Source organism: Muscardinus avellanarius (genome assembly GCF_963383645.1).
Source record: "Muscardinus avellanarius genome assembly, chromosome: 12".
Classification (NCBI taxonomy): Eukaryota; Metazoa; Chordata; class Mammalia; order Rodentia; family Gliridae; genus Muscardinus; species Muscardinus avellanarius.
The window spans coordinates 77,275,606-77,292,216 of NC_137798.1; the positions used below are offsets into that span (position 1 = coordinate 77,275,606).

At 48.1% G+C, this 16,611-nt stretch overlaps 1 protein-coding gene across 3 annotated transcripts in view; it reads right to left on the reverse strand.

Moving 5' to 3' along the window:
* The window catches only part of DPF3 (double PHD fingers 3), a gene marked incomplete at both ends in the record, with an annotated part of 278,709 nt that overhangs the window by 91,070 nt on the left and 171,028 nt on the right, over positions 1 to 16,611 (reverse strand). For all 3 annotated transcript variants that reach the window (XM_080707328.1, XM_080707330.1, XM_080707329.1), the window contains 2 exons: positions 4,851 to 4,929; positions 13,194 to 13,289. In XM_080707328.1, the coding sequence (XP_080563454.1) occupies positions 4,851 to 4,929; positions 13,194 to 13,289 (175 nt within the window). The remainder of the gene's footprint in view (positions 1 to 4,850; positions 4,930 to 13,193; positions 13,290 to 16,611) is intronic.

The window sequence follows — 16,611 nt, forward strand, 5'->3', positions numbered from 1 at the left end:
CCCTTCCGAGTTTCTAGAAGGGACAAAACCTTGTGGCATGGTCTCCCTTCCAGCCATAGACTACACTATCAAAAATACTTGTCTTTGGGGTGAGGGTGGCAGAGGACAGAGATGTCACTGACACAGAGGTGGGGCGAGAGGCCCCTCCTGATGGGAGACTGGGTAGTCATGACTAAGAGGTGAGTCATGGTCCTAGGAGGGCCTTGGTCACTTCTATTTACCTCCTGTCACTAATCTACCCTAACCCAATAGCCTGGGGAGTGAGGAGAGTGGTTTTTGTAGATTTCAATGTAAAAGGGTCAAAATCATATAAGCCATTCCTCTTTCACTATAATTATTACCAGGCTCCAGTTTGCCAACCTGACAACTAGAAGTTATCTGTCAATAGTGGACAGGCCTCTTCCTCATAAATAAGGCAGGTGTGCTCATTAATTAACTTTGGAAAGGTGTTTTTTCCTCAGCTCTCCAGAGACCACCCGGGTAGGAGGGCACAGCATGCCAGCAGTTGATTCAGGAGATGCCCTAAGGTATATTCGTTCTGGAGTTGAAGAAACTGGGATTCCTATCCAGCGCTGGCATAAACTAGCTGTGTGACCTTAGACAAGTCCCTTCACCTCTCAGAGCCCTTGTTTTCTTTGAGGTAAAGTGAGGTCGACTGTCCCTGTTTCTCAAGATTACGGTAGGGATGTACAGAGACAACCTGTGAAGAGTGCAGGTCTAGCTTGGTACCCGCAAAGGCTAAGACTCAGAAACAGAACGTTCTCCCTGATTCCCTGATGAGCATCATCAGACCATCATCACCATCTTCTTTTCTAACAGGTTCCTTGAACAAAGAAAACAGAGCAGTGGGTCTCTCATCAGGAGTCTACACGGTATGCTGAGAGAACAATTCAGGCTGGGAGGAGTCAGGAAGAGGAAAGGCAAACTGTTGGTGTGACTTACAGCATGGGGGGACCAAGCCCAAGGACTCCTTGCCCGTGTCTGTCCCCAATTATCACTCCACCTACAAAATCAACTAATGGCACTAGTAGGACTTAAAGCTACTAAGTAAATTAAAATCAAGCACTAGATTGCTGAGTTTTACACTAGGCTACTGAAAGAGCGAGAATCCTGGAGAACTTCTGGGCAAAAATCAGGGAACGAGGACAGGGCCTGGATAGTCAGAGGCCGAGAACCCAGAGTGTGAAGGAAGAATTCTAGTTTTTCTCAAGCATCAAAATGGGTAACACCCCCACCACCACCACCACCACCACGGAATACTCAGAAAATGCAGGCTCTGGCCTGCCCTCTGTGATTCTGAGACAGGAGGGCTAGTCTGGAGCCCAAGAACCTGCATTTTGCTAAGCGCCTAGGTTATTTCTGTGCAGATGGTCCAGGTGTATACTTTTGATGCACATCAAAAACCTTCCCCACAAAGCTCTATTCAGTTGCTTCATTCATGGGTAATGAACACTTTTGCTTTAGGCGAGAGACCAAAAGGGAGCAAACAGAACTATAATCCTTCAGCTTGGAAACTTGCAAGATAATTAATAGAGATTGGTTACTTGCTAGAAAAATGGAGCGTCCATACATACAATCTGTACACTAAGTAAAAAATAAATTACATTCAGGTGATTTAATATTTCTGAGATGGAATAAATGCAATGGCTGAGTGAAAGGCAAGAAACTAACTATCTATCACCTGAAGTTAGCAGCTAAGATAATATTTCAACCACCCATTGTCAAGGAGAAGCTTAGACCAACTGCACATCAGGACAGTTATGCTCAAAATACATACCAGGAAGGGTTAAATACACTGGCCTCTGAAAAATGGGTTATTAACACTCCTCATAAACCCAGAGAGAGGGGCTGGGGTCCAAGGTGACCTAATATTTTCATAAATAACTTGAAAGATGGAGTGGGAATTATGCTAATCAAACCACAGACGGTACAAAAGTGGCAGGGACTGCAAGTCTGTGGAGAATGAAATTTAACTACTGGGCAATGTCTTTAAATTTGCCTTTATTGGATCTTGTATATTGAAGTCACACATTATTGTATCTGTTTATTGAGATTCAATAGGGCCAAATATGGAGTGATTTATGGAAGGACGGATAATCAAATGCAGAAGTACAAGAGAGCAAACACCTGGAGAGACTGATGTGGGGCGGGACGGGCACTTTGTGGGAAGTAGTGGAGAGAGCACACAAGGCAAGAGGGCATTCTCTGCAGATGCAGGCTGGCCGTGCTAAGAGCTGGTGTGCAAAACAAACAAGGAAATGTGTCTTGCTCTTAGAGCTGCTTGGCCTTGGTGCTGCTTCCAGTGGGAGAACCATGCCTAAATGTAGACCCAGAAGAGAATTTAGAGCAGGGCAGCCCAGACATTACAGGGTGGAGCCCTAGGTCAACGGAGACTACAAAGGATGTTAGGTGAAATTCTGAAGGTGTCTATTTGTTGGGCAAAGATGCACAAAAGACAAGGGAGCAGTAGGAGAGGACATTTCAACTCCGGTTAGGAGAAACAATCATTCAAAGCACAGCTGGAATCATGAAAAAAAAAAAAAAAAGGGCAGCTGATGGTAGCAACTTCCCTGGGGACACCCAAGAAAGGCGACCAGACACCTCTCTACTTAGGATGCATTTGAGATTATTAAAAGCGTTCCTTGCCCAGTTCAGGGGTGGGAGGTGGGCCTCGTGACCTCTCCAAAGGTCATTTCTATCCCAAAAGATCCCATGTCTGAAGGGCACCAGATAAAAATAAAGTCTATTAATCACTGAGCTGCCACACAATGTCCTAGGAGAGCCAGAATAGAGAAGGGCGGTGGACAGTGGACCTCGCTCTGCCAAGGGAGGAAGAGGGAGGCTGTGTGTCCCGGGCAGAGCCAAGAAAGCCGCCACGACTTCCCCAAAGCCAACATCGGCCTGTGATCCACCCTCCCAAGCGCCACAGGTAAACAGAAGCAAGAGACCCTGGGGAGAGGGGATCAGGACACAACAAATGGCACTGAGAGCCCTGAAACAAAGCCAGGAGCTTGGGAGGAGAGGGCTTGGTGTGGGCACGAGCCACCGGGAGACGGGCTGTGCAGAGTGGCGGAAGCCAGGCGACAGGATGCCCACCAAGATAACCTACCAGGAGGCAGGTGTCAGAGGAGAACTAGGAAATGGGTGAAGCCATAGGAGAGGACACCCGAGGTGTCTGGGGATATGTGGGAATATTATTGGCTGTGAAGTCGATGAAAGCTAGAGCGAGAGAGAGCAAAAAGTTAATCCCGCTGCCCATGATAGCAGAAAATCATATAATGAAATAAGGCTTTTGAGCCGGGCATGGTGGTACGTGCTGGTAATTCCAGGACTTGAGAGGCCGAGACAGGAGGATCATAAGTTTGCAGCCAGTCTCAGCTACTTAGGAGGCCCTGTTTCAAGATAAAGAATAAGAAATAGGGCTGAGGTGTAGCTCAGAGGTAAAATGCCTCTGGGTTCAATCCCCAGTACCAAAGAAAGGGGGGGGGGGTTTAAAGGAAGACTACAGTAGCATGCCCCCTTACAGAGAAGCCATTGTGATCCTGATGGATGTGTCGCTCTGGCTGGATACAGCTAAAAAGCCTGCCCCAAGGGAACCTGAGGAGCCTTCCCAGCCCAGAGCCCAGAACCAGTCTCCCAAGGGCAAGCTTTCCTAGGCTTCTTATAGGTCAAAGAAAAACTGATCCCCATCCAGGAAGCAAGACCCAGGCCAGAGAAGGCACCTCCCAGCATTGCTAAGAGGCATCGTGCCCCCTTCCTCCGTATACTGGACCACAAGTGCTTGGGGTGGGGGATGTTACCTACAGGAGTCAGCTCAGGAATTTTGGCCACGTGGTATATTATGCAGACAAAAAGGGGTCATATCATTTGAGTTCTTCTAGCAAAATATTCTCCAACCAGCTGTCACATATTCCCCCGGACACAGAACAACTATTTTGAAATAAAAAGAAGCCCGTGGCGAGAGAGGAAAAGTCCCCCCTACCCCACCAGTGTACTTCCTATGGCCCCTGTCCCTTGACTCCCTCCCTGTCTTCACGGAGACTGCAGACCCTGGCATGAGCGACGCATAGGGCACTCAAGGGCCCACCATGCCAGACCCCATCCTCACGACAGAGTGCTCAGAGAGGAGAAGACGGGAACGGGTGAAGATCAAGAATGTGGTGTGGGGGGCTGGCCCTGCTGTGGCATGAGCAGATGGCACGAACACAGTGAGAAGACAACTAGGGCAAGGATTTTAAACCCCCAGCCCGTGCCCTGGCAAGAGAGACAGCCTCCAACTGGCCGCCGGCCCTCCTCCAGCCGCACCTTACTCATCAGCAGACCCTGACCCCGGAGCCAAGCAGGGGTTCGTGCAACACTGTTTCTGAAGCCAGCATGGAAGGCCGGAGATGGATGGAGGGCCTTTTGTTAAAGCAAGTCATCCTCATAGGAAGATTCATAGGCTGCCCTACCTTCGACAGGAGACAGTGAGAGCGGAAATTTAAGGGATACAAAGGAAAAGTCACAAGAGACAGCACCTTTGTCTGAGGGTTTTGAGTTACATTTTTGTTTGTAACCCTCTGAAATGGAGAAATAAGGAAATAAAGGATGAGCCTTAAAAGAGATAGAGAAAACAAGAGAAAGAGCCAGAGGGAAGCCATGGGGAAGGCGCTGCCAGATGGAGGGGACTGCGTCAGAGGTGGGAGGCCTCCCTGGCTGCACAGCCCTCTGAGCTACTGTGACAGCGAGACTGGGTGGCCGGGTGGAGGCACAGGCAGGTAAGCTGGGGCGCAGACCCCAGAGCTGGTGGGCTCACAGCCAAGAAAGCAGGGGGCAGGGCGGGATGGACCGGGACGAGGGGCCATACTTACTGTCACAGACGTAAGGCTTGTCGTGGTCTTCCTGAGAGGCAGCGTCGTGCCTCCTCCTGCCACCCGCGGAGCCACGAGCCTGGGGAGACAGTGGGTACGGGTGCTTGTTATTACGACATTCGTTGCAGCTGGGAGCATGCACGCAGCGAGACTCTGGGCGTTTCACCAGCAACACCGCACACCACAACCCCGCTTTACAGGAGAGGAGACTGAGGCCCAGAGAGGCTCAGGACCTAGTCCCAAGTCACTCAGCTACTCGCTGGATCATCTTAAGTTTCCAAAACAACTCTGAGACAGAGGGAGCACCGTGACCCCCGTTTTACAGATCGGGGACTGAAGCAACAGCCAGGCTGAGAAACCTGGTCAAGGTCATTTGGCTACTAACTACAGACCCAGGACATGAGCTCAGGGCAGTCTGACAAAAATGCCCCTATCCACAGAATTCCCACATGCCCCTGGGGCCTCTGTCCCTCCAGGGATATCCCTTCAGGCTTTGGTGACACAGCCAGAAGATGGCACCTCTATTCCCCGTGCAGATGAGCGTATTGGGAGCAGGTCCTGGGGGGGGGGGGGGGCTGGAAATGCATCTGCAGTGGTCACTCACACTCTCCACTCCCCAAGTGTCCCAAGAGCCAGCCAGGCCCAGAATCCAGGCCCAAGGCATGAGCCCAGGCACAGGGAGCCCGTGCTCTTCATCCTGGCCTTCTCAGCAGGGCGGGCTGAGGACAAGGCCTCCCTGTGTGGCCTGCCTCTGGCCTGCAGACAATGGCTAAGCTGTGGCCATCTCGGTTCCCTGAGGCTGGACTTCCAATACCAATACCACAGTCCTGCCCTGCATGCCTCTCCCAGAAAGCGCCGCAGCAGAGGGCTGGGAATGAGCTCTGCCTTCAGGAGGAAAAGCCCGGGGCCCGTTGGGTGACTGGGAACACAACACGGTTTATTTTTAAATCTCTGTGAGTCCCACACTGTCACGTGTACAGCACTCTGCCTCTTCCAGGTCATTCTTTAGAGACGAGTGGCAGTAAACCCCCACTCAAGGAAAGAGCTGGCCGAGGTCTTGGGGGAGAAAAAAAGGGACAGCGGAAGGGGGTCAGACAGGGCAGTGGATGTGCAGGGGAAGGGGGAGTTCTGGGGCCTGGCCTGGAAAAGTAGCCCTGGGGACTTCTTGGTGGAAAGGCCTGGGAGGTGCGTGCACATAAACATACACACACACACACACACACACACACACACACACACACACACACCTCACTGGGGACTTAACAGCAGGAAGTCCCATAACCCAGGCCTGCGGCACACACTCTGGCAACACACACGCACCTCACAAACAGCCCTGCCTGCCAAGCTGCTGCCTCTGCCACCTCCTCAGCGTGTCCCCAAAACAAATTACAAAATCCCCTCCCCCCTGGCTCGGGCTCCTCTGCCTCCCCGCCCCCACCCTGCGCGCCCACAGCCAGCAGCCCTCCTCCCCCTCCCCTCGCCCTCATTACTCAGAGCTGACCCCAAATGGGAGCTGTGAGGGGCTGGCAGTCACCCCCAGGCACTGACAGGCTCCTGCGCCCAGGACACCCAGGATGGCCGCTCTCTGCGGCCCTCGCCCCCTCTGCGTCCCCCTCGGTGAAGCCAGGGACAGCTTGACACTTGCAACCTGCAGATGCTGAGCAGGTGGAAGCAGGTCAGGCAGAATGAGGAGGCGACATTCTCCTCATTCTGGAGGTGACAGGGAAGGGGCTCTGTAACTAGAAACGTCTCCTGGGCCAACAGGAGGACAAGGCAGAGAACAGGAAACACCAGGGTGTTCAGGGCCTGCTGGTGAGAAGGGGTGTCCCCCCCACCGAGAGCTTGCCTTTCATTCCCACCCCGCGGCTGACCAGAGAGTGGCTGTGTGCCCCAAGTTCTCCGTTTCTCCACCTGCAAACAAGGGGATCATGGCTGTAGGGCATTTGAGGGGACACACAAGGAATCATAGCGCTCACAGTCCCCTGGAAGACCTCCGGCTTGGCACTAGGAATCCTTCCTGCCTTGTTCAAATGTCGCCTCCTGTAGGAACCCCTCCCAGCCTGTGTGTGTACTAAGCCTCCCCTCCCGCTCTCTTTTCTGCCCAGAGCTGTATGGAGTTCCACATTGTGTGGCATTAAATTATACCCGTGCTGGTTTCCTTGTTGACTTCTGTCTTTTCTGCTTGAGATGGAGATCTGCCTATTTGGAATACCATATTCTTAGAAGCAGCCCTTAAACATTTGCCAAAAAAAAAATAAAAAATACTAAATCAGCCAGGCGTGGTGGCAGACACTTGTAATCCCAGCATTTGGGAGGCTGAGACAGGAGGATTGTAGTTCAAGGAACGGCTTCAGCTACTTAGTGAGGCCCTTCACAACTCAGTGAGACCCTGCTTCAAAATAAAGAATAAAAAATAGGGTTGGAGATGTAACTCAGAGATACAATGCCCGTGGTTCCATTCCCAGTACTGAAAAAAAAAAAAACCTGAATGGATCAATCAGACAGACTGTGAGGCCATCCTTTTGTGTTTTCTCCGTTCTCTGTATTGAAATGCCATGGTTTCTTCCTTCAAAGGCCACCACAGGCTTTGCATTCCCTTCCTGTCCCATACCTTAATCCAGAAGCTCAACCCAAAACCAAATTCTTCACCACCTGGGGTTCTACCCTCACACTGCCCAGCACAATCCATCCTGCATGACTGCCAGACTGCCTAGACCAAAGGCAGAAGGCACAGGAGCCCGTGGTCACCCATCCATTTACACATTTGTCCACTGGCACCCACGACCCACTTACACATCCCGTGACAGCCTCGTGCCGAGCCCATCCGGTCCACCTCAGGCCCTTGCCGTGCCCATGTTTTCGTTTTTACTAATCCCTGTCATGCCCAATGTCCCCTTTACCCGTCCACATCCAATCTATCTTTAGCTCCGCTAGCATCCTGCTCCTCTAAAAATCTTCCTCTTGCCACATTGGGAGTAAAAAAAGCATCGCATTGAAGCTTGATGGACATCTGCTTGAGCACCAGCTGTATTTATCAGGTTTTTTGTTACTACAACAAAATACCAGAGGCAGACCACTTTATAAAGAAAAGAAATTAATTTTGACTCATGCTTCTGGAGGTACAAAGTCTAGAGGCCTCATCTGGGGGCAGCCTTCTTGCTGGCAGAGTCACAAGGCAGCACACCGCAGCCTATGGCAAGAGACAAGGAGCGTGTGCGTGTGTCTCTCCTGGTATCTCTCCTTCTTCTGACACAGTCACCGGAATTCAGTCATGGGAGCTGCACTCTTATCTAATGCTAACCACTTCCCAAAGGCTCCATCTCTAAACACCATAGTCACATTGAGTGACTTTACAATGGGAATTAAGTTTCAACATATGAAGTCCTGGGGGACACTCACCCCATATCCAAACCATAACACTAGCCATGTGCCTGGGCAAGTTACTTCTCTAAGTTTCAGTGTTCTCATCTGTCAACTGGCCCCGCAACACATCTACAGCAGGGCTGCTGAGAGGGCTGGAGCTGAGGGGTGTGAAGCCGTAGGGGCAGCGCTGGGTTCCCAGGACAAGCTCCATACAGTACACCCCTCCTCCTCTGGACTCCTGTTGCATCTGGTCAGCCCACAGTCAAGATCTGCTCTTTTCTCGTCACCTCGTGGGCCTTAGCATCTTCTCCGCAGCTTGTTTCTAAAGCCCTTAAGGATAAAGATGGCACTTTATACTTTATTATGAATTGCTAACACTGAGCACTGTTCTGGGCACATGACACACAGAGTTCTTTCCTCTATGTGCTCAGTTAATTCTTACAATAATCCTTTGGATTGGACCAAGAGGTAATAGTATTCCTATCTGCCGCTTGATGAAGCAGATTCTGTGAGGGTTCGTGATTTGTCCACCGTCACAGAGCCAGCAGAAGGAGCAGGACCCAGGTTTCCAGACTCTTCTTGAAACCTTTGAAGCCAACCTCCCTCCCTGAGAACTGCCTGCCCTATTCCACTCCTCCCTACCCTACCTCCCATTCACACACTGGTGAACCGTGCTAGCCATATTTTGGACTGCAGCCTCAGTATCATCTAGGAGCTTGCTAGGAATGCCACATTTGATTAGCTGGCTTAGGAGTAGTTACCTAATTTCTGGGCCAATCAGATTCTACTTCCAGGCTGGACCAATCATATTCTACCTCCAAGGGACTTAGAATTGGAAACAGTGACCCAAGTTAGTACAAGCCTTTAAAATGTAGGGACCCATAACCTCAGGAGCTATGGGGCCCTGTGCACAGAGAAGTATGAAAGTCGGTCATTGGAAGAACGGAAGAGGTAGACACCCAGGCCAGAATGACCTGTGTTCTTTGCTCTTCCCTAGTTCTGAATCCCTGCCACTTTTCTGTCCTTCCTGGGGTTCTTCAAAGATTACTCAAATTTGGGGCACTGGCCCAGGAGCTTTTCAAATCCTTCCATTTTTGCTTAAGCCACTGAGTTTCCTTCAACTAAAAGACCCTTAACTAGGGCAGGCAGTCCCAAGCTGAAGGCTAGTTCTTCTATACCCATTGTTCTCAAATCATGGCCCAGGGATTGGTGTCAAACCTATTTTCATAATGGTACTAAAACGTTACCTGCCTTTTTCACTCTCATTTTTTCACAAGTACACGGTGGAGTTTTCCAGAAGCTATAGGATCTGTGTGTTGATGCTGTCACTACGAGCTTGTGTATTCTTAAATTCAATTTTTTGGTTTTCACATCTAATATAGCAAATCATTAGTGAAATGAATCTCAGCTGGTCATAACCAGAAGAATACCTTTGCAGGGTTCTCAGTAATTTTTAAGAGTGTAAAGAACCACCAAGACCAAAAAATCTGGGGACCATTGTTCCACAGCCTTGCAATCAAAAAACAGTCCTGGGCCTGGCAGCCCGCAGGAGCCTGTTGACAAGGCTGGAGCTCAGCCCCACCGCCCAGACCTGCTGGATCAAAACCTGTACTCTACCAACAACCCCAGATGCTTCTGTGCATACTCAAGTTTGAGAAGCACTGGGCTGTACCGTAGTGCAGCAGTAAATACTTGCTGATTGATGGATGGACTCACTGATAATACTCAGATGGACAACATGACGCACAGTAATTTCAGAATTTTAAAGAGTATCGATTTCTCAAGCCAACGTTACTGTAGACCCAATTATTAATTGTTGGGTTTGAACTGCCCTTGTCCCTTAGGGAATGCACATGGTCAGAATTCTGAGAGGTGTTCTCCTGGCTTGTACCCTCCTGCCAATATCTAGCCTTTATTAAGCACTCAAAATGGACTGTGTGTGATGATTCCCATCTTACTGATGGGAAAATGAGGTCAAGGGTACTTATACTATTTGATCCAAGTCACAGAGGTGACATTATTTACCCAAGTTATGGTAGATGGTGGAGATGTGAACTTGTGAGTCAAAGTTCAAATAAAGCAGAGCCTACCTTGTAGTCCCTACCTGAGGCCTGGCCTCCGTGGTGTGCATGGGAGCACTTGCTATGTCTTGCCAACATGCAGACCCTAATCCTGTCCATCTAGGGTGGAAACCGGACCCCTACAGTCCTAACAACTTCCAGGTAATACTGAGGCTGCAGTCCAGGGCCACCCACAGTGGGGCCAGGCCTTAGTCTAACAACAAAAATGGGGCTAGTTGTGGTGCAGTAGCTGGGATAGGCCACTTTAAAGGATAGGCAAGATGGTTTAATTGAGGCTATGGATGAAGCATACTTATTCCCACACCTACTCCAGCACAGATAGGCTTGCCCACACACAACCTTCTGCATCTTTCAATGGCTCCCACCATGGGTGACATCTCCACAATGTCACTGTTAAACATGAACCAGCAGCTGCCGCGTGACCAGTATCGGGAGGACCCCAAGGTAGTCTCGGCCCGTCCAGTCCCCTAAACGTTTCAGGTCTTCTCTCAGCCACCATGAAGTTAAAGTTGGACATTATTCTGTTTTCCATCACACAGTCATTCATTCAACAAGCTGGGCATTGGCTATAAGATGAGCATTGGGCAAGGTCCACGTCACTACCTAGGAATCACTCTGTCCCCCTCGAAATAAATACTTATAGGCACATCAGCATAGACCTACATGCAAATATCTGGCATCTGCTCCAGTTTCTAATCAAATAGAAGTAGTGCCCCTTATCCATGAAGAATCTGTTCCAACACCCTCTACTGGGATGCTCAAACCCTAGATGATATCAAAACATAATTGAATGCCTTTTCCATCTTAGCTAATCACTTGTCAAGCACTGTGGCCATAACTTTTGTAGTTGAAGAGGTAACGGAGAAACCAGCGGGAATTTCTTTCTCCTTCTACACAATTTCACAGACAGAAGAGTCTTTCTTGCTATGAATCTTAGCAACCTCAGCAATTGATGTTTTTCATTCCTTTGGTCTAGAACTTTCACCTATTAATTTAAAAGATGCACTTTTATGGCTTCCCTTTGGCATATCTGAATTGCCAGCATCACTCTCCTTGCAGTTCAGTAAGGGTGACTTGGATACAAACACTGTGGTGCCACCATAGTCTATCTGCTAACCAGGCAACAAGTATGTGACTAATGGACAAGCAGCATGTTCCGTGTACATGCACTGGATGGAGGGACAATTTGCATCCCAGGTGGGACAGAGCTGGACCGCACAAAATTCCATTATGCTGCTCAGAACAGCACATAGTTTTACAACTTTTGAATTATTTCTGGAATTCCCATTTAATATTTTCAAACCACAGCTGATCACAGGCAACTAAATCTGTGGAAACCAAAACCACAGAAAGGGGAGAGAATCGTACCAATTTTCAGGAAATACAATGGATACAGGAAGACAGAAAGCACCACCGCTCCAACAGATCTAGGGTGAGAGAAGTTCTACGAGACGACTCAAGTTCTTCAACAAATATATGGCATGAAGGGGTGCATGGTGGGAGGAAATGAGAATGAGGTGTGTCTGGAATAAAGGCTATTTAGGTTCCAAATATGCCAATCATTAAAAGATTTTTTTTTTTTTTTTTTTGCGAATTCAGGAGAAATGACCAGGGACCAGATAGTAGATATTAGAATAATGGTCATTTTTACTGTGTACAAAAAAATGATGTCTGTTAGAGATATACACTAAGGTATATGCTAAAATGTCCAGCATGTGTTTTCAAATACTCTGAGAAGGAAAAAAATTAAAGAAACATATAAACCAACAAAAATAGGAGAAAAAAAAATACATGAGACAAAACAGTCAAAACATTGGTAACAGATAAACCTGCTGAGAGGGGTATGCAAATGTGCCATCAGACAGCGTCCTGCCAAACCTGAGAGATTCTAGCTCCTGCCCATGATCAAAGTGTCTCTGCCCGCAAGGTGTGCAACTCTGGGCTAGTGTAACAGCTGCCTGGGAACTCGCTCACAGTGGAGTTTAAGGATCTACCCTAGACCTGCTCAATCAGAATTTCTGAGTGCAGGTTCTGGGTATCCACATTTCAATGTCCATTAAGGCATGAGAACCACAAGTGGGGGGAGGCTTGCCATCATTATTATTGGACCCAAACCCTCAGGGTTCACAGGATGAACCTTTATCCATGAGAAGGGGAAGGTCAGTCCAGGAGCCTGTAGAAGCTAGAGTCTCAGGCCTAAGAGGATGAATTCTCTGGTGAGAGCCTCAGTTTACCCCTAGAATGCCCTCTCCACCTCATTACTATCCAGTGCCCTTGCAAACCCCTGAAGGTGACAAGAAAGCCCCCTTGGACTTGTACACAAGGCACCCAGCAAACAAGCCCGACTGCCTCTTGCCTCCGCCCCCTCCTCCTCCTTGGGGATCACTCCAGGGTTTTCATTCATTCTACCCCAGGTTTCTCCTCTGCCATTCCCCAGCTCTGACTTCTTCCTTGCCCCATTCCAGCACCAACTGGCCCCAAAGTTCATGTAAAACCCACACGGGGACCATCAGCTGTGGCCCTCCTGCCTCCCCAGCAGGTCCTTCTCTCGGCCTAGGGAAGCATGCCCCAGATCAGTTGTCCTGAACTTGTCATTCTGGGGCAAGCCCAGGGACAGCAAGGGAGGAAATTTTCAGCCTTCACTCATGACCAAGTAATAGGTACAATGGACATCTCTCCCTGCCCTGCTCCCTTGCCTGGACCCCAGCCCCCTGCCCTCCCTGGCCTGCCATCTCCTCAGAATCTGCTGAGGCGTTCCTCTCTGAGTATTCCCCACATACTGATCGTGGGCGTGAGGTCTCCCTTGCTGCAGTAGGACCTGGAATCCACCTGGGGACCCACGATTTGCCTGGCCTCAGCCTCACTCTCTCACTCCCCACATGGTGCCCTGCCCACTTACCCGCCCTCTGGTCCTGTTCTTTCGCTTGGGGATGTCCTCTTCTAAATCCTCTTCTTCGTTCCCTTCTTCTCCATTTTCTTCATTTTCCAAAACCCTCTGGAATGATAAGAAAATCAATAGAAGCATTGAGAAATAAAACACGAAGGAGAAACCCACAGGAGAGGAATCTTGGACGAGTTCCAGTGTGGTGTTTTTCAGCAAAGATGCCGCTGCCACTCAGGAGGACCAGCCTCCAGATGCTGCCCAGGAACCTGAGTTCTCAGCAGCCTTAGCACTCACCGAGCCCAAGTCCCATCCAGCGGTATCCCCCCAGAAACCGGACCTCTCAACTCTTTCCCCAAGCAGAGTCTTCTAACAGGAGAACACTATGGTTAGGGTGTTTTTCTATGGAGGCCAAGTTGTTTCATCAGAACTTACTGTCCTTAATGTAATCTGTGCCCTTTTTCTCTAAAAGGCTACCTCAGGAATATGGAAATAGGTGCCTCCTTTTCCCTGCCATTCTGGAACCTGCCCTGTTGGATGAAAACAAGTAACTCTCTGTTCATCCAACCAGAATGTAACACTAATGTGTAGTTCATCCTAACCCATTGTTGTTTTTGTTAGAAAAACAGATTTTCATTATAGCCCATGCCTAGTAATAGAGATCATGAATTCAGATCATCTCTCTCCAGTAATCCTGGAAGCCATGCAGAAGCATAGAGTCAAATTTCTATTTGGTAGGTAAATAAACTGAGACTAGAAACAGTTTTGATTGTTCAAGTTTGTATAGCGACAACCATAGGCAGAACAAGGTCAGGCCCGGAGCTCGGCCTCCCAAACCGTTCTCATCCTCTGGACAGAGTTCCAAGGTGCATCACAGTCTACTCCTCATAGGGGTCTGAGCACTGGGCTCCCTTTAGAGGAGAGGAGGGGGTAGGGTATGTACCCCAGGTTTGAGGAAGGGATAGAGATCTTGGCAGATGACCTAGATCTTGACTGTGGGAGTAAGCTAAGAAGCGAGGTGCTTGGAGCTCCTTGGAATCCATGTCAGGGGCCCTGAGACTTTCTCATGGACTCATTGTGAGATCATGGGCCTCAGTTTCCCCAATTATAAAACAGGAGTTCATTCAACCTATAAACATTGGTCTGGTGCCGACATGACAGGCGCTGGGCTTGACACACGGCAAAATCACCAGAGTCCAGAAATTGGATGGTCTCCCTAACATGTGGAAGCTAGGGAGAAAATGAGTCAAGGGAGGAACTCTAGATGAAGGAGAAACTACAGATGAGCAAATAAGGCGACCTGACTGAGGGGATGGGAGGGGGAGAGGGAAACTCCCTACTGTGCATGATGTATATCCACAAATATAGCAAAGTCAGTCACTAAGCCAGATATGAGAAGGAAGGAGGGGGGAGGGAACAGGGTGGGAATTGGGAAAGGGCTAATGGAGTGATGTGTGCATATATGCCTCTACCATCTTGTACCCCATTAAGATGTATGACTACAATGCAACAATAAAGAAAATTTTTTTTAAATGGCCAGAGTCTTAGCCCCAAATAGACTTTACAGTCTAGAGAAGGGAGGAAAGATTTAAACAATCGTAACCAAGGTCTTCTTCAATTTCTTTCTTTAATGTTTTATAGTTTTCATTGTAGAGGTCTTTTACATCTTTGGTTAGGTTTATTCCTAGGTATTTTATTGGTTTTGAGGTTATAGTGAATGGAATTGTTTTCTTTACTTCTTTCACTGTGGATTCATTGTTGGCATCTAGAAAAGCAACTAATTTCTTTAGGTTGATTTTGTATCCTGCAACTTTGCTGAATTGGTTAATAAGCTCCAGTAGTCTTTTGGTTGAATTCTTTGGGTCTTCTAGATAAAGGATCATGTCATCTGCAAACAAGGAGAGTTTTAATTCCTCTCTTCCTATTCAAATTCCTTTGATATCCTTCTCTTGTCTTATTGCTGTGGCAAAAGTCTTGAGGACTATATTGAAAAGGAATGGTGATAGTGGGCATCCTTGTCTTGTTCCTGATTCTAGAGGAAATTCTTGTAGTGTTTCCCCATTCAATATGATGTTGGCTTTGGGTTTATTGTCTATTACTTTAATAATGTTGAAAAATGTTCCTTCTATTCCAGTTTTCTGCAGAATGGGAGAACATCTTTACCAGCCACCACTCTAAAAGAGGGCTAATATCCAGAATATACAAATAGCTCAGAAGACTCTATACTAGCAAAACAAATAACCAAATCAAGAAATGGGCAAATGAATTAAATAGATAATTCACAAAAGAAGAGACACAAATGGCCAATAGATCCATGAAAAAATGTTCAACATCATTAGCCATCAGGGCGATGCGAATCAAAACTATGCTGAGATTCCAACCCCAATCCGAGTGGCAAGCATAAAGAAGTCAAATAACAAATACTGGCAAGGATATGGGAAAAGGGGAAATCTTTCACACTGTTGGTGGGAGTGCAAACTAGTTCAGCCACTATGGAGATCAATGTGGAGATTCCTTAGAAAACTGGGAAATCAGCCGGGCGTGGTGGCGCACGCTTGTAATCCCAACATTCGGGAGGCTGAGACCGGAGGATGGCGGTTCGCAGACAGCCTCAGCTACTTAGTGAGGCCCTCTGCAACTCAGTGAGACCCGGTTTCAAAATAAAGAATAAAAAATAGGGCAGGGGGTGTAGCTCGGAGGTAGAATGCCCCTGAGTTCCATCCCCAGACACCCGCAAAAAAAAAAAAAAAAAAAAAAAAAAAAAAACCACTGGGAAATGGATCTACCATATGATCTGGCTATACCACTCCTGGGTATTTTTCCAAAGGGGGTGAAATCAGAGAACTACATTAACATATGCATACCCATGTTCATAGCAGCACAATTCATAATAGCCAAAATATGGAACCAGCCTAGGTCTCCATCAACAGATGAATGGATTGCAAAATTATTGGAAATACACGCAATGGAATTCTGTTCGGCTATAAAGAAGAATAAAATATTAGCATTTTCAAGAAGATGGAAAGATGTGAAGAACATTACGTTAAGTGAGATCAGCCAAGCACAGAAAGAGAAGGGACATGTGTTTTCTCTAATATGCCCAAACTAGGGAACATTGGGAATACCACAGGGACTCCAGATAATGGAGGGGAAATCTCAGCAACGCTAGAATGAAAGGGCAGGAGAGGAAGAAGGCTGAGGTTGATTAATGGAGGAGCTACATTCAAATATGTGTAAAAGTATACAGGTAGCATGGTTAACCTGGACATTCATTATTGGGAAGGGAGAAGAGGAAGCAGGGGAGGGAAGGGCACCAATCACTGTCTGAATGTATGCCATTTTCAATAGGATCCACATAAAAATAAATAAACAAACAAACAAACACACATAACCATATAACTCCAGCTGCTACAAAGGCAAGTCTGAGTGCCAGATG